The 18,467-nt window shown below is 47.4% G+C and overlaps 2 protein-coding genes across 14 annotated transcripts in view; both read right to left on the bottom strand.

Annotated features, from left to right (window-relative positions):
• LOC146345265 (D-serine dehydratase-like) overlaps positions 1 to 6,214 on the bottom strand; it is a 36,676-nt gene extending 30,462 nt beyond the window's left edge. Inside the window, exons 1-3 of one of the 6 annotated variants that reach the window (XM_084859508.1) lie at positions 6,106 to 6,214; positions 3,734 to 3,794; positions 569 to 717 (exon numbers count right to left, since the gene is read on the bottom strand). In XM_084859508.1, coding sequence (XP_084715634.1) covers positions 569 to 717 — 149 coding nt within the window. In that variant the 5' untranslated portion in view covers positions 3,734 to 3,794; positions 6,106 to 6,214. Of the gene's footprint in view, positions 1 to 568; positions 718 to 3,733; positions 3,795 to 4,665; positions 5,305 to 6,105 lie in introns of those variants that run through there. The other 5 variants (XM_084859504.1, XM_084859507.1, XM_084859509.1 and 2 more) reach the window with 5 other exon arrangements.
• Positions 6,215 to 9,862: 3,648 nt separating this feature from the next.
• The window catches only part of NBEAL2 (neurobeachin like 2), a 190,276-nt gene continuing 181,671 nt past the window's right edge, over positions 9,863 to 18,467 (bottom strand). For all 8 annotated transcript variants that reach the window (XM_084859500.1, XM_084859499.1, XM_084859498.1 and 5 more), the window contains one exon: positions 9,863 to 14,976. In XM_084859500.1, coding sequence (XP_084715626.1) covers positions 14,875 to 14,976 — 102 coding nt within the window. In that variant the 3' untranslated portion in view covers positions 9,863 to 14,874. The remainder of the gene's footprint in view (positions 14,977 to 18,467) is intronic.

Raw genomic sequence — 18,467 nt, 5'->3', positions numbered from 1 at the left:
GCGGCCATAGGATTGCTCCCTTAGTCTTTTTGCTCTGTTGTTTTAAATCTGTTATTGCATTTTAAATCTCTGCATTGCTGCTAGGTTTCATTCTAGTTTTCCTTTTATGCTGTAATTTTACACTTTTAAATTTTGTATTGTATTTTATGCTGTATTTTGTGGTTTTAATTGTTATGAACCTCCCAGAGAGCTTCGGCTATTAGGTGGTCTGGAAACGTAATCAATAAATGAATAAATGTGAAACAGAGAGCATCACAGGAGTAATAAGAGGCAGACTGAAAAGATTAGGAAAACTTGGGAGCCAAGCTAGGGGTGGGGCGAGGGGGGAGAAATCAGAGAAGCCTGAATGGTTACTCTGGGACGTAAACTATCAGTGATGTATGGATCTTGACATCCTGCCCCCTGCCTCCCAGAAACAGGTCTGGCAGCTAAAAATCTATCAGTGGTGCCTAGGGAAGTAAGAGGAGCAAAGACCCTCTAGGCCTGCTTCAGAGATACAGCAGAAGCTCAGAGGGGAAAGGTAGAGAGAGGCTGCATGGAAGAGGTGGTCCAAGTTGGCAGCACTCACAGAGTCTTGTGGGTTTTCATGTGAGGCCTCAGGGCCACACCCAGGGCCCGGCAGCGCTCGCTCATGCGCTGCGCATTCCGCTTCGCCACGTCAATATCCACAGTGAACGCTGGGCTCGGCAGCTCCTCCACACGTCGGCCTGCCCACATCTAGGGGAAAGAGAAATGCAAAATGAGTCTAGTGGTAGGAACACAAGACCAAAATGGGGAGCTGTAGGGGAAGGTCTCTCTCTCTGCCCATGCCTTAAGATCATCACAGGAATCTCTTCTTGGGGTTCCTCAGCCAGGGGAAACTCGATGTGTGGGAACTAGGCAGAGAGCCTTCTCTGTGGTGGCTCCCTGTCATTCGGAATCCCATCCCTGCAGGAGCTTGACTGGCTCCCATGCTGCTATTGAATTTGGCACAACTTTAAGGCTTGCCTATTACCACCGACCTCATTGCTACAACATCTCACCAAATTTGGGGACTTCTCTGTTTCTTCCCCATTCCCTGGTATTTGTACCACCTAGCCTGATGAAGAGGGCTGGAGAACTCGAAAGCTGCACATTTTTGTGGAATCAAGTTATTGCCTGACGTTGGATTATTTTTTCCCCCCAAGGACCAGCACAGCTACCTTTGCTTCCCTCGCTATTTGCCCAGGCATTTTAAAGCTTTATGCTGGTTAATATTTAGTTCGCTCTGCTGTTTTTAATGTCTCTGATTTGTTTTTACTCAGATGTCTTTTGTTGTTTTATTATATCCCATTTTTTGGTCTTTTGTGCCTCTTGTATACCACCCAGATATCCTAGGATGAAGGATGGGTTAAACGCACTTTAAAAAAACAAAGGAATAAATTAACTGAGCTACTCAAGAGTTTGTGTGACTACACTGGGGGAAAAGGGCAGTAATTCTGTGGAAGGTTCGAGGAAAAGAGAAGGAATAACTGATCGGTCAGTGGCGAAAGGGCTTGCATAACTCAGTGAAGCCATAAGCTATGCTGTGCAGGGCCACCCAAGACGGACAGGTCATGGCAGAGAATTCTGACAAAATGTGGTCCAATGGAGAAGGAAATGGCAACCCACTCCAGTATTCTTGCCAAGAAAACCCCATGGAACGTATCACAAGGCTACAAGAGATGACGCCGGAAGATGAGCCCCTCAGGTCGGAAGGTGTCCAATATACTCCTGGGGAAGAGCAGAGGGTATTTCCAAGTAGCGCCAGAAAGAGTGAAGCGGCTGGGCCAAAGCCGAAAGGACACTCAGCTGTGGATGTGTCTGGTGGTGAAAAGAAAGTCCGATGCTGTAAAGAACAATATTGTTTCGGAACCTGGAATGTAAGATCAATGAATCAAGGTAAGCTGGAGTTGGTCAAACGTGACATGGCAAGACTGAACATCGACATCTTGGGAATCAGTGAACTAAAATGGACAGGCATGGGCGAATTTAATGCAGGTGACCATCATATCTACTACTGTGGGCAAGAATCCCTTAGAAGAAATGGAGTAGCACTCATAGTCAATAAAAGGGTGGGAAAAGCAGTACTGGGGTACAATCTCAAAAACGACAGAATGATCTCAGTACGAATCCAAGGCAAACCATTCAACATCACAGTAATTCAAGTCTATGCCCCAACCACTGAGGCTGAAGAAGCTGAGGTTGATCGGTTCTATGAAGACCTCCAACACCTTCTAGAACTAACACCAAAAAAAGATGTCCTCTTCATCATAGGGGATTGGAATGCTAAAGTCGGAAGTCAAGAAATCACCGGGATAACAGGCAAGCATGGCCTTGGTGTACAAAATGAAGCAGGACAAAAGCTAATAGAGTTTTGCCAAGAGAACACGCTGATCATAGCAAACACCCTTTTCCAACAGCACAAGAGGCGACTCTACACATGGACATCACCAGATAGTCAATACTGAAATCAGATTGATTATGTCCTTTGCAGCCAAAGATGGAGAAGCTCTATACAGTCAGTAAAAACAAGACCTGGAGCTGACTGTGGCTCAGATCATGAGCTGCTTCTCTCAAAATTCCAGCTTAAATTGAAGAACGCAGGGAAAACCGCTAAACCATTCAGGTATGACCTAAATCATATCCCTTATGAATATACAGTGGAGGTGATGAATAGTAAGAACCAGACATGGAACAACCGACTGGTTCAAAATTGGGAAAGGAGTACGACAAGGCTGCATATTGTCGCCCTGCTCATTTAACTTATATGCAGAGTACATCATGAGAAATGCCGGGTTGGATGAATCACAGGTCGGAATTAAGATTGCCAGGAGAATTATCAACAACCTCAGATACGCAGACGATACCACCCTAATGGCAGAAAGCGAAGAGGATCTAAAGAGCCTCTTGTTGAGGGTGAAAGTGGAGAGTGCAAAAGCTGGTTTGAAACTCAACATTCAAAAAACGAAGATCATGGCATCTGGCCCCATCACTTCATGGCATATGGAAGGGGAAGAAATGGAAGCAGTGACAGATTTTATTTTCTTGGGCTTCAAGATCACTGCAGATGGTGACTGTAGCCATTAAATTAAAAGACGCTTGCTCCTTGGGAGGAAAGCTATGGCCAACCTAGACAGCATAGTAAGAAGCAGAGACATCACCTTGCCGACAAAGGTCCGTCTAATCAAAGCTATGGTTTTCCCAGTAGTAATGTATGGCTGTGAGAGCTGGACTATAAGGAAGGCTGAGCGCCGAAGAATTGATGCTTTCGAACTGTGGTGCTGGAGAAGACTCTTACGAGTGCCCTGGACTGCAAGGAGGTCAGATCAGTCCATCCTAAAGGAAATCAACCCTGAGTGCTCATTGGAAGGACAGATACTGAAGCTGAAGCTCAAATATTTTGGCCACCTAATGCGAAGAGAAAACTCTCTGGAATAGACCCTGATGCTGGGAAAGACTGAAGGCGAAAGGAGAAGGGGACGGCAGAGGATGAGATGGCTAGATAGCATCACGGATGCAATGAATATGAACTTGAGCACGCTCCGGGAGAGAGCGGAGGACAGGAAGGCCTGGCGTGCTATGGTCCATGGGGTCACGAAGAGTCGGACACGACTGAACGACTGAACAACAGCAGTAAAGCAGGACAAAAGAAATGTCAGCTTTGGCCATGTCTTTTTGTCTCGGCACGTGTAAGAAAACAGGACAAAATCTTAACTTGGAAAAAGAAGAATACCTCTTTGCGCAGCTGCTCTTGCTCAGTTCCAGCTCCTCTCAGGCAGGGGTAAAATCCAGTTCTGAAATGCAGAGATCATCGGTGATTGGTACGGCGGAGTTCATATGACAGGAGGCTGGGCTATGCTCCAGAAGGCTGTTGGCACAGTACCCGCTCTGGCTGTGATCCTGGATTTGTCACACACCCAAAAGGCTCCCAAAATTATTAAGCATGCAAAAAACTCCAATTCTTGCACACGACTACTGGCCACGGACTGTTCCAGCTGACAGATTTGGCAAGCTTCTTCTTCCTGAAACTGCTCAATGGGTCACAGAGGTAGGAAGAACTCTGGAAGCTGCTGCCGAGATACCGCCCCCACCCCAAATCTGGGCTGTGGGGAGGGGGGGAGGAGAAGTGGAGGTTTTAAAAAAGAAACCCTGATTTGGGGCGCAATCCTATACACTTTTAGACAGGAAAAATGTCCTACAAATCCCAGCATGCCCCAGCCAGCATGGCTGGCTGGGGCATGCTGGGATTTGTAGGACATTTTTCCTGTCTAAACATGTATAGGATTGAACCCTTATTTATTTGTATTTATTTATTCAATTTATCAGCCACCCAATAACAAGAGTTCTCTGTGGGACTCACAGAGTTAAAAAAAAAAAAAAGATTAAAAATCACAGTTACAGCAAGACAAACGAAGAAGCAGGAAAGAAGACACAAGAAGGAAACAAAACAAATCACTTTGAAACAGAGATCAAGAGATTAAAACCTTGCAACAATTGTCAACTGGAACAGAGTCGGGAACAATAAAATAAAGATTTTTTCGAGCTAAACCACCGTGCGGAAGCCACACCGTAATATGAAGTTTAAAAGTTCTAGGGCAATACAAGAAAAAACTTTAGCCTAGGATTAAATGCCACGGACTTGGCAGCTCTCGATCATTTATTTACATTTATATCCCACTTTTCTTCCATCATGGTACTCAAGGTGACTACATGTGGATCCCAGGTAATCTCCCCTCCAAGCACCGACCAGACCCAAATTCAATACAGAGGGAGGAAGGCACATACATACATTGAAAAATCCAAAAAGGGTGGGGGGAAGAAGCAATGGAGATGCAAGACAGGGTAGGCTGAATAGATGCAAAAAAGTAAGTACACTGGGGGGTGGGCAGGATTTGCCTTGTGCATTGGTTGCCAACTTTTTCACTAGCCCCTGCTCCTGTGCCTCAAGCTCAAGCTATTTTACTAGTCCCTGCTCCTGTGCCTCAAGCACACTTCTGTGTCCCCAGCAGCAGCAGTACCCCCACAACTGCTGCCCCGATCAGCAGCAGCAAAGGGTCCCTGTCCTCCATTAAGAGCCCCCTCCCCAAGCCTCTTGCTAGGTTTCCTACAACCCCAACCGGGCAGGAGGGAGTTAACTTTGCCTTTGCTTGAGATCCCGCCCGCGCAGCTTCTTCGCCGCCGCCCCGGGAGAAGAGCCGCAAAGCAGCTCTGAGCCGGCAGGCCTGCGGAATGCGCACGCGCAAGCAGCCCGCACCGTCTGCGCCAATCTTCGGTTGCTGCCTCGTCCGCGCTCCATTCTTTCCCAAAGGGAGAGCCTGTTCCTGCTTACAGCGCCACCTGCAGGTCGGAGTGAGAAGAGCGCGGGCTCCTTGAGCCTTTCCGCGCCCTGGCGGCGAGGGGAGAGGAAGCAGTGGAGGCCGGTGGCTCCGATTTCGGTGGGGCTGTGCATCCATTCTGGGTTTCAGGCAGAGCCAGCCAGAACTCTAACGGAGGCACCCAAGGTGCTGAACCCTACCCATAAAAAGGGCTTCAGCACCTTGGGTGGCTCCTTTAGAGTTCTGGCTGGTTCTGCTTGAAACCAAGAATGGATGCACAGCCCCACCGAAATCGGAGCCACCAGCCTCCACTGAGGAGAAGGGTCCCTCTCCCCGGGCTGCCTCTAGGATGCCCTTAGCAGGCAGCCCCAGAGAGCGTGTGCCATCCCTGGCCCCTCTTGAACTGGAGCCCTTTGGCGTGTCTGTGGAGCTGGTGTGGAGATAACAGCCCCAGAACAAAGGTCTCCGGGGCAGCAGCAGGGTGCCCCTTGCCAGGCCCTGGCCCCGGGTTCAAGCAGCCTCTGCCTTTCTGCAAGAGAAGGAGGCCGGGGGCTGCACCAGGCACTGCTAGGGCAGCAGGGCAGAAGAGCATGGCTGAGAACAGGAAGAAAACCCTGCTCGCAATTTCTGTGAGTGAACAACAGCACAAGCAGAACCTGAAAGCAGCCAGAGGGAAACTCTCCCCTGCCTACAGCCACACCACCCCGAAAGCATCCAATCCTGTCTGGTGGTGAACGTTAAGCGGCGTCCGGCCCGGTTTGTACTTGGATGGGAGGCTGCCTGGGAATACCGGGTGCGGCAGGCCTTTTCCACGAGCAACTTCTTTCTCCTTTCAAGACAGGGCTCCTTGGCTCCTTCTCCACCTCCCAACTGGCTGACCACCAGGAATGGCTCCTTTAGATTGTGGGTTGTATCCACTGGTAGTCCTGCTGAGTGCAGACCTATCGAAATGAATGGGACTAACTTTGCATCCCTACGGCAGAGCTGTTTCGGGATTCCCGTCTTAGAGGGACATTTGGTGTCTCTCAAAGTGCTGCTCTATAAGGAGAACCTTGAGCATAGTGACTTTGGATAGACGGCCATAAAACAGCCCTATATGCCTGTGATGTGTGTCCTGGGTTCAAGCAGGCTCCGCCTTTCTGCAGGACAAGGAGGTTGGAGGGTGCAGCAGGCACTGTTAGGGCGGCAGGGCAGAAAAGCATGGCTCCACAGGAAGAAAGCCCTCTTGACCTCTGCAGATAAACCATTTCCTATATTGCAAGGGCACAGCCAGGAACTGAAAAGGGTCCGAGTGAAAATATTGAATGCCTACAGCCACACCACCCTGAAAACACCTGATCCCGCCTGAAGTTAAGCAGGGTTGGGGCTGGTTAGTATTTCGATCTGACTTGGATTCCTGCATTGAGCAGGGGGTTGGACTCGATGGTCTTGTAGGCCCCTTCCAACCCTGCTATTCGATGATTCTAGATGGGAGACTGCCTGGGAACGCCAGGTGCTGTAGGCTTTCTTCAGTTGCGCCTTTTTTGCTGTTGGCAATGCAGGGCTTTGGAATCTCCTGCTCATTTACCAGATGTTATGGGACCGTAAAGGCAGATTGTGGCAGAAACTTCCATGAACTACAATCTGCTTCTTCACAAACATGTATTTTCAGGGAATATGCTTTTTCAAGCATTTGTGGGGAGTGTTTCCCAAACAGTTTGCTGGTTCAAGGAAAACCATGAGATGGAGAAAAAAGCATTTATCTCCCCTCATCCCACCTGGTGCAGTGCTGAACAAGGATGCATGCGCTTGGATGCTCATCTGCAGCAAGCGCATGGGAGGCATTCCTGCACAGACGTATAGGATCGAGGCTAAGAGACCCACACAGATATCAGGCAGCCTCTTGCATCCAGGGTATCTGCTCAGTAACAAATAGATGAGCATTTATTGCTCAGAAACAGAAAAGGGTGTGTGTGAGATCAGAGGTACAGGGCTGTTTTATATCCATCTATCCAAACTCGCCATGGTCAAAGTTCTCCATATAGTGCAGCTAGGGATGTTGCGAGTGCAGTTCGGGGTTCGGGAATTTGTTGAGCGACCCCTGAACTGCGCCTGCCGAGACGCTGTCCTTGTTCGCCCCACCGCTTGTGCCTGCTTGTGCTCCAAAGTCCTCACCGCGAACCTGTTCGGTGCGCGCTGCCATTTTCGCGCCTTTGCTTTCTAGGAAAAACAGGAAGTTTAAAAATGCACATATTCAAATATGCACAGTTTGGAGCTGGGAAAGCTAAATAAGCGCAATATTAGAGGTATAATCTCTTTAATATTGTGCTTTTTAGCTTTCCCAGCTCCAAACTGTGCATATTTGAATATGCGCATTTTTTAATCTTCCTGTTTTTCCTAGAAAGCAAAGGCTCGAAAATGGCAGTGCTCACCCGAACGGGTTTGTGGCGAGTGCTGGGGAATTCACCAAACTCGTGGGTGGCTTGAGCACAGGTTGCGGGCGGGGAAGCGAGCAGGAACACTGCTTCAGAGTGCATGGAGAACCGAACTAGGGTGAGTTCTTACATCCCTAAGTGCAGCAGTTTGAGAGACACAAATTGTCTTTATAATAGGGGAGTCTGAAGCACCTATGCTGTAGGGATATAAAGTTAGTCATGACTACTGTAGGTCCCATTCATTCCAATGGGCCTACTTTAGGTAGGACTAAAAGCAGATATAACCCACTATCTAAATGAGGCATGCCTGAAGTTCAGCCAGTTTGGGAGGTACAAAGCCAAGAAGCCCTAAAAAGAGAAGGCCCATAAAAAACCTACAGCACCAGGTATTCCCAGGCATCAAGTACTCACCAGGCCCGACCCTGCTAACTGGGCCCACACTTCCAAATGTATCGCTCCACCACGGAAGCTGCAGCCTTTACACAAGCGAAGACTACGGGCCTTGGGTTGAAACACGACAGCCTTGCTCCAGGGAAGGCTGATCAGGGACGATGGGAGTTGTAGTGCAAAATATCTGGAGGGCGTCAGGTTGGGGAAGTCTGGCTTAGACCAGCCCTGTGAAGCGCACATCTAATGCCTTTGAAGAAAAATAACTTAAAAAGGGGGTGATAAAGCATCAACACAGCTGCCCCCCTGCTTCTCCACAAGATCACCACAGCACAGCTCATGTACCGGAGACTCAGCAGCAACTTTTGGACCTTTGATTGTAAGCCGCTCCAGGAGCCTTTTTTGGCTGAGAAGCAGGATAAAAATACGATAAATAAATAGATAAAATTTTCCTTTAGGCTCTTCTCCCCGCTCCCAGTCCTAACACAATTGCACGAGGACATGAACAACTGCATCGGAGCAGAGACGTCATGGGGTCTGGTGTGAAGTGTGTTTAAATGGGTTAAATACACAACGCAGTAGAGTCAAGACCACATGGGAACATAAGAAGCTGCCTTGGACAAAGTCAGAGCCTTGGTCCATCTAGCTCAGTACTGCCGACACTGACTGGCAGCAGCGGATTTCCAGCGTTTCTGGCAGGGGTTTCCCCATCCCTGTTTGGAGATGCCAGAGATCAAACCTTGGACCTTCTGCATGCCAAGCTTGTGCTCTACTCAGTGGAGGTTGGCGGCTCTGATGTCAGTGGGCAATGAATGTGTTCCGGGTTTTATTCAGAACTCCTGGACCTAGTGCCAGACTTAAGTGCTGTGGAACTGACTGGAAACAGTGACCACAGTGCTATGAAATTCAAGATAAGAACATAGGAGGACCAAGGCTGGATCAGACCAAAGGTCCATAGTGCTATGAAATTCAACGTAAGAACATAAGAGGACCAAGGCTGGATCAGACCAAAGGTCCATAGTGCTATGAAATTCAACATAAGCACATAAGAGGAGCCATGCTGGATGAGACGAAAGGTCCATCTAGTCCAGCATTCTGTTCACATAGGGGCCAACCAGCTGCCTGTGGGAGACCCACAAAGAGGACAGGAGTTCAACAGAATCCTCCCACTCTTGCTTCTTGCACCTTGGAGAGCTCCTTTAGAGTTCTGACTGGTTCTGACTGAAACCTGGAGCAGATTCACCGCCCACTGACATTGGAGCTGCCAGCCTCTACGGATTACCACTGAGCTGTTGCCCCTCCCCTGTGCTTCTATAGAATCAGAGTGGGAAAGGATCTCAAAATTCATTTAGCCCCCACCCCCCGACAATGCTGGAAAACCGCTGCTGCAGCGTCCCAGAAAGGTGGCCATCTAGCCACTACTTAAAAACCTCTAATGGAGGAAAGGGTGATTGGGGGCATGTTCCCCCCTTCCCCCTGGCGGGGCTGGAACTCCTGTCTTCTGCCTCTCAGCCCCATGCAATAAGCTACTTGCGGCTGGTGCTCAAGGACTTGACATTTCCCCCAAAGATTACCACAGTTTGGGCACATATGGTAGGAAGCTCAGTGCCCCCCCCCCCCACAGGAGCTGCATGTAGGAGCATGGCTCATTTCAATGGGGCTTGTGCAAGAGAACGCCCTGCAGGACTGTGACCTAAAATTCAGGATGGGGAAAGAACAGGGGAAGACAAAGACTGCACAGGATGCTAGTTTTTAAAAGTTTATTTAAAGTCACATGAACAAGATATCATCGGTTCTGTGTGGCACGCCCAATACAGTTGAAGGCAGGCAGTCAATTTCAAGTTTAAGGCATACACTTTTTTAATTTAAAAGTTCAGATTGTGCTTTATTTATTTCCTTTCGGGAAGAGCTATGGACAGATTCAACCCTTGGCTTCATATAGATTTTCCTGAGAGTAGAGTCTAATGTGGATTTGTCCTGTCTCTCCGGTCTTCCCTAACTGGATGCCCTTTTGGGGGGGTCTCAACACTACACAGTGTAAGGGGTAATTCACATGGCCCTCTCAGCACATCCATAGCATTGCACACCAATTGGGAGCCCAACAAGTGATGGAAGCAATCAGTGGTGACTTTGCTATGTGGCCATGTTTAATTACAGTTTGCAAGTGAACACTGATGCAAATCTGCCCTTAACACAGAAAATGTGGCCTGTCTCTGCAGCCTCTGTCTTGGTTCTGAAAAGGAAGAAGTTCCATAGAAATCAGTCCAGATGCTGGGGAACAACACCGCACACTATGTTCTTTACAGCTTCTGACTCTTCCCCTCCCAGGCTCCTGCTCTGTGTCCTGCGACCCACATGGAGGCTCTGTCGTTGCACATCAGAAAGCAAAACTGGTTTTAGCTTCAGTTGCACGTTGACGTCATGGGGGAAAGGTATGAATGCCCCAAACGTAAAACAAGAGTTGCACTTGTCTGGAACTATGGCCCTTCAAGTGACTTTCTGTGCAAGGATCTGTGCATGCAGTGGTCAACATTATAGGAATTGGAGCATGAGCCCCTCCGCTTCTGACTGGCGGTGCCTCACCTGCAAAGTTAGTCCCTTTGTAATGCTACCAAGGTGCAGTTCTGCCACTAGACAAGCTTGTACAGCAGAGAAGGTGGTGGTAGCAATAGGAGTTTCAATCATGGTGGTGGTGATGGGGGCTTTGTGACTGCACAGAGAGCCTTTTGAAGAACAGGCTATATGTAACTTTGTTTCCTCCCTTAGCGCATGGCAAGATCCAAGTGGTGCTATAGCACTGGAACAATCCAATCTTAGAGGAATGGTTATTTTAACTTATGTGACTTGGTAGGAATGCAGTCAAGTGTCATCTGATAGAAGCCCAAAAAGCCTGTGACCCAAAAGCCACCATCTTCCAACCTATATATGGAACCCGTTCCAGCTTGGCCTCAAAGAACTGGTCAAGTGTTGTCACTCAGAAGTGTCAGTACAGATTTTTAAACACACACACACACACACACCCCAAAACAAACGAACCCCAATCTTTCTTTAACCCCAAAAGGCAGCGCTTCCCCAACCTGGTGCCCTCCAGCTGTGTTGGGACTACAACTCCCTGGGAACGATGGGATTTGCAGTGCAACACATCTGGAAGGCACCAGGTTGGGGACAGCAGCTAAAAATCAAAATATTTTAAGAGCAAAGTGAAGGGACAGGATAAGGAGGACTACTGGAGGACAGGAATGGTTTAACCAGCAAGCAGCCCTTCTAGGGAAGCATTTGTTAGACACTGGAAGGATTACACTGCAGTCCCCTCTTAAAATTCCCATGCCAAACAAAAGACAAATCCACATTAAGACTTGGATATTCACTCCTTGCTCTCTCAAAACCAGCGGGAGTCCGAAAAGCTCACAAAGCAACTCCCCACCCACGACCCCGTTAAATACAAAAAACAAAAAGAAAGTAGAAAAGTTTGTATCGACATTATTCATAAAAGTTACAAAACCTGTTTTTGTATATCTACATATAATTATGTACACAGAAAACAGTGACACAGCAGGACAGTTGGAAAATAATCTTTTCCCCCTCTACAAAATGAAAATATTGCACTAGGTGTTCTTGGAACTTGGTCTTCACCCAGGAATTATTATTTTTAGGAAAGGTGGGGGGAGAAGGTCTCAGAGGTCATTGCTTTAAGAGCTGAGGTCATCTTTTTACGAAAGAGGAAAGAGAGTGGTAAGTGCCTATTGTATGAATGCAAGTTGTCCCTCTACGTGGAAGGATGACCCTACGTGGAAGGCAGGGAATGTTACAAGACGAAGGGATTTTCTAGCTAGAACCATCTGTGGTCAACAATCCAGTGCAACATATCCCCCCCCCACCTCCCCCCCAATGGAGTTTCAAGATTCACAGTGCATTGCTTCAAACCTATCAGCAGATGGGTCTTTCACTGGGATGCAGCAAGCAGCCAAATACCTCCTATGCGTTCCCACCCTGCTGGGAGGAACTCCAGTGGAACAGAGGTGTCCCAAAGCAATTGGGTGTCCCTTTGGCAATTCCAAGACGGTTCAAAGCCATCATCAATGACTGGGTAAAGAAAGGAAGGAGGGAGGGTCCACCATTTGCTTCCCCTTTCCATGAAAATCAAGCAAGACAACTATGCCTGCAACCAACCACAGTGGCGGCTGCTTTCTCTTTCTCGCCTTTTCTCCCCATTGTAACAGTCAATGTTAACAGAGGACTAAGCCTGAACACATGGCATACAAACCATGGAGAGTAAAAGCAAAACCACTGTTGCTAGAGGGAAAAGGATGGGTTTGCTTTCCATGGGCGATCCACTAAGGGCTTTCAAAGAAAGCCCAGCTCTTTGAAGCAGAACTGCAGTGGCAAAGTGTTCACCGTATGGTGGAGACAACGACATGATGACATGCTGAAAGAAGCTACACAGAGATGGAGCTGAGGACCCCCGTATTCTCTTCAGCCTTCTGGAAATGCAATCCTGGCATATCAACGTGGCCTATATGACCATGGAGATGGAACCAAGGCAGAAGATAACAGAGGTTGAGCCTCCAACCATCCCCATCTTCTCTGAACTCAAAAACTCTTTTGGTGAGTGGCAGGCCATGTGTGATGGAAGGAAGGATTTGAAGTCTTCACGCTGTACAAGGTTAAAACTGAATACGGGGTTTGGAGGTGCTATTTTGTCCAACAAGTTCCGTGTCCTCCATCCAAGTGTAAGATGAACACATGGGTGTAAACACCAGAAAGGTAGAGTAACTGGAAGAAAGGCTATGGAGAACACTTTCACTAGCCTTGTGCAGGCCTTTGTTCTTGGCTTTGGAGGGTGCATTTCAAAACATGAGGAGTCACAGGAGTGAAACAGAGTTAGCCAGCCAGATCAAGTAAGGGGAAAGCTGGGGGAGGCAAGAGACAAGACCAGCATTCTGCTCTTTTTTGCACTAAATCACTGTTAGGATTTCACCTCTTGAGGTCCATCACAGCAATTTTCCATTATCTCTGAATCGCCCGTTCCCCCACCCCCAACACGATGGTGGTGTCTCCTGCGACTGTAAAACATGCAACATGCAGGTTGTTCCACAAAGGGAACAACCTTTGTGGAACTTTGTCTATCTTGACAAATACCAGTTAGTTTCTCAAAGTTGGACCACAAGGGAAATTTACTTTAAGTTATATGCAACTTAACAGAAGTGTCTCTGTAGATCCAGGGAAACCGATGATTCCAGAGCTAAACCGACTCTCATTCTATCTATCCCATCAAGTCAAGATCTCTCTGCTTTATTCTCTGCCCCAGCCCTCAATCAGCAAGATAAGGACCTGAAGCACAGACTGATTCCTTGGTATGGTTGGAGAAAACAGCAACAACAAGAACGCTGTTTCAACATTTGCTGCAACTGAGCTAGGGAAGATCTGGGGAACAGGGCCAAAATAGCTCATCCCTTGAAACTGGCACAAAAAGCCCGGAACCTTTCCTGTAGATAGCTGACACGAAGAATCTCTTCTAGGTAGCCTTAAAACACCCAACGGGTCCAGCGCTGTGTTGTTTTGGTTATCCAAAGGTGCTTAAGAGAGGAATGGGTTTCAGGGGTGTGGCCCAGCATCTCGGGCAACTGCCGGCTCCCTGATCGAGCGGCTCTGCCTGCTCCTCCCAAGCCTTTTAAAGCCTCACAAAATAAAGGGCTGTTAGGCAAGGTTGGATAGACAACAAGGCTACTGAGTGGCAGGGTTTTATTGCTGGTGAAGACACCCGTGGAGCCCATAATGGAGCTCCCCATCCAGAGGCACGGTAAAGCCAGACATTTCATGCCCCTCCTCCAAGAGTCAACAAGCCCCCTTGGGGGGCCACCAATACTAAGCAAGCCTGTCCCCAGAGCACGTCAGACTTTGGGGGGAAACAAACCATCTTTCTTTCCAAACCACAGTGTAGATTTGGGTCCTGGGGTGAGACACGCCTGTGTATGTGCCACGCACTCTGGCTTAATGCTTGCGGGTTTTGCTGCCCTGCCTTAGTTCTCTGCCTAGTAGAGAGCACCCCCCCCCCCCGCGCTCCATTCCCAGCTTGAGAACGAACAAAGAGACTCTTCCTCTAGTGATACATTTCAGCCCGCCATTAAAGCTTTCTCACAGAGCAAGTGGACTGATCTCCTGGCTGGGCAAATGAAAGCAGCAGTCCATGGTTTTGGTGCAAGTCCTTGACGCAGTGCAACAAAGGGTCTGCTTAAGGCCATTGGAGAAAAACCAGAGTGCCGTCTCAAGGCTGGTGTGTCAACTGCATGTCCCCCCCCCCCTTCCGGTGAGTGGCAGGCCCGCCCACTTGCTTCACACAGTCCTCTCTCTTCTTCCAGTGTAAGACGACCCATACAAACATTTGCCACTTCAAGCTCCACAGGAATCAAATAATAATAATAATAGTAATAATCATAATCATAATCAGGAACAGCCGGATAGATTCTAGAAAGCCCTCCCCTGCAACTGTTCTGTGCACACTGCACTCGGAAAGCTGTTCCAGATGTGCATAGACCTCTGGCTTGCAAAGGAGTCCTCTAGGCAGTTTCCGTGCACGAAATCTGCGGAATGCCACACTCCTGGGGCAACGCAAAGAGGCCCTCAGACAGCAACAGGCTGTCTGCTGCTGGAACAGCAGGGCTGGAAATGCCGCTAGCAGGTGAGGCTGGACAGATCCGGTGTCCTATGCGGCAGACGTGCTGCAAGGCAACGGGAGAATTGAAGCTGACCCAAGTCACTTATTTGGACTCCGTTGGATTGTATTCTGTCTCGCCGGATGACACCTGGGAGATGCGCCGGGTCGAACGCCACAGCCGCCGGTGGAACTGCCCCGTCCTCACCTGGAAGGAGGAGACAAACAGCCAAAGGGAAGTGAGCGGCCTTAGATACAGCTCAGGTGAAACGCAAGGACAAGTGGATGATTCTGGTGGGTCCAACACAAGTCAAGAAAGAGAGCCAGGTCTGCCTAGGACACAGGGCTGGGAAGACCAAGTTCAAAGCCCAGCTAGGCCCAGCACTCACAAGTTCACCCATACGTTCCAGAGGATGAATAAGGCAACGTTAAGGGCAGTTCTTCTGATGAATCTCACACTCCCCCCAGGCAAATCAATGGAAAAGCCTTTGGCCCCTCTTTAAATGGATATAATATACTGTACTTAAATTTACTGTTTGAGGGTGTATAGAAGTGTGCACACTCATTTACATATCTAGTCCAAAATACATTAGTGATTGTTGTAAGGTTGATTTTAAGCTTTATTATTATATAACAATATAAAATTTATTAGTGATTTGTTATTATTATTTATCCTTTCTAATTTCCTTCCTTTTTATTATTATTACTATCATTATTATGAGACTGGTTAGTAATATTTTTGGCTGGTTAAATTGTTAAGCTCTACTACTATATGTTAACTGAAGGGCAATATATGGTTACTGGAAATGAATTGTAGGCCTGCTTCCTTGCTATAGGACTGATGATATGATATTGAAATGTAAGGTTGATTATCTATGCTGTACTGAACTGTAATATTGCCAATGTTATAGGTATAACTTTTAAGGAGAATGGTATTTGAAATTTGCCCCTTCATGGATTACTAACTTGTTGTGGCGAAGGGGCTTGCATAACTCAGTGAAGCCATAAGCTATGCTGTGCAGGGCCACCCAAGACGGACAGGTCATGGCAGACAGTTCTGACAAAATGTGGTCCAATGGAGAAGGAAATGGCAACCCATTCCAGTACTCTTGCCAAGAAAACCCCATGGAACGTAGCACAAGGCTACAAGAGATGACGCTGGAAGATGAGCCCCTCAGGTCAGAAGGTGTCCAATATACTACTGGGGAAGAGCAGAGGGTATTTCCAAGTAGCGCCAGAAAGAGTGAAGTGGCTGGGCCAAAGCCGAAAGGACACTCAGCTGTGGATGTGTCTGGTGGTGAAAAGAAAGTCCGATGCTGTAAAGAACAATATTGTTTCGGAACCTGGAATGTCAGATCAATGAATCAAGGTAAGCTGGAGGTGGTCAAACATGAGATGGCAAGATTGAACATCGACATCCTGGGAATCAGCGAACTAAAATGGACAGGAATGGGCGAATTTAATTCAGGTGACCATTATATCTACTAGTGTGGGCAAGAATCCCTTAGAAGAAATGGAGTAGCACTCATAGTCAACAAAAGGGTGGGAAAAGCAGTACTGGGGTACAATCTTAAAAACGATAGAATGATCTCAGTACGAATCCAAGGCAAACCATTCAACATCACAGTAATTCAGGTCTATGCCCCAACCACTGAGGCCGAAGAAGCTGAGGTTGATCGGTTCTATGAAGACCTACAACACCTTCTAGAACTAACACCAAAAAAAGATGTCCTTTTCATCAAAGGGAATTGGAATGCTAAAGTAGGAAGTCAAGAAATCACTGGGATAACAGGCAAGCATGGCCTTGGTGTACAAAATGAAGCAGGACAAAGGCTAACAGAGTTTTGCCAAGAGAACACACTGATCATAGCAAACACGCTTTTCCAACAGCACAAGAGGCGACTCTACACATGGACATCACCAGATGGTCAATATCGAAATCAGATTGATTATGTCCTTTGCAGCCAAAGATGGAGAAGCTTTATACAGTCAGTAAAAACAAGACCTGGAGCTGACTGTGGCTCAGATCATGAGCTGCTTCTTGCAAAATTTCGGCTTAAATTGAAGAACGTAGGGGAAACCACTAAACCATTCAGGTATGACCTAAATCATAACCCTTATGAATATACAGTGGAGGTGACAAATAGATTTAAGGGATTACACCTGATAGACAGAGTGCCTGAGGAACTATGGCCGGAGGTCTGTAATATTGTTCAGGAGGCAGCAACTCAATCCATCCCAAAGAAAAAGAAATGCAAGAAAGCAACGTGGCTGTCTGATGAGGCTTTACAAGTAGCTCACGAAAGAAGGGAAGCGAAAAGCAAAGGAGAAAGGGGAAGATATACCCAACTGAATGCAGATCTATTCATCACCTCCACTGTATATTCATAAGGGATATGATTTAGGTCATACCAGAGAATAGCAAGGAGAGACAAGAAGGCCTTCTTAAATGAACAATGCAAAGAAATCGAGGAAAACAATAGAACCGGAAAGACTAGAGATCTTTTCAAGAAAACTGGAGATCTCAAGGGAATGTTTTGTGCAAAGACGGGCATGATAAAGGACAAAGAAGGCAGGGTCCTAACAGAAGCAGAGGAGATTAAGAAGAGGTGGAAAGAATACACAGAAGAACTCTACAGGAAAGATCTGAATGTCCCTGATAGCCATGACAGTGCGGTCACTGAACTTCAGCTGGACATCCTAGAGAGTGAAGTCAAGTGGGCCTTAGGAAGCATTACTAACAACAAAGCTAGCAGAGATGACAGTATTCCAGCTGAGCTATTTAAAATCCTAAAAGATGATGTTGAAGTGCTGCACTCAATATGCCAACACATTTGGAACACTCAACAGTGGCCACAAGACTGAAAAAGGTCAGTTTACATTCCAATTCCAAAGAAGGGCAATGCCAAAGAGTGTTCAAACTACCGTACAATTGCGCTCATTTCACATGCCATCAAGGTTATGCTCAAAATCCTACAAGCTAGGCTTCAGCAGTATGTGAACCGAGAACTACCGGAAGTACAAGCGGGGTTTTGAAGAGGCAGAGGAACTAGAGATCAAATTGCCAACATTTGCTGGATCATGGAGAACACAAGAGAATTCCAGAAAAACGTCTATTTCTGCTTCACTGACTATGCTAAAGCCTTTGATTGTGTGGATCACAACAAACTGTGGCAAATTCTTGAAGAGATGGGAGTACCAGACCACCTTACCTGTCTCCTGAGAAACCTGTACGAGGGTCAAGAAGCAACAGTAAGAACCAGACATGGAACAACTGACTGGTGCAAAATTGGGAAAGCAGTATGACAAGGCTGCATATTGTCACCCTGCTTATTTAACTTATATGCAGAGTACATCATGAGAAATGCCGGAATCACAAGGTGGAATTAAGATTGCCGGGAGAATTATCAACAACCTCAGATACGCAGATGATACCACCCTAATGGCAGAAAGCAAAGAGGATCTAAAGAGCCTCTTGTTGAGGGTGAAAGTGGAGAGTGCAAAAGCTGGTTTGAAACTCAACATTCAAAAAACGAAGATCATGGCATCTGGCCCCATCACTTCCTGGCATACAGAAGGGGAAGAAATGGAAGCAGTGACAGATTTTATTTTCTTGGGCTCCAAGACCACCGCAGACGGTGACTATAGCCATGAAATTAAAAGACGCTTGCTCTTTGGGAGGAAAATTATGGCAAACCT

Source organism: Heloderma suspectum, chromosome 5 (genome assembly GCF_057233095.1).
Source record: "Heloderma suspectum isolate Gila_16-S chromosome 5, 16-S_ref, whole genome shotgun sequence".
NCBI lineage: Eukaryota > Metazoa > Chordata > Lepidosauria > Squamata > Helodermatidae > Heloderma > Heloderma suspectum.
This window is presented reverse-complemented; position numbering and strand designations above follow the sequence as displayed.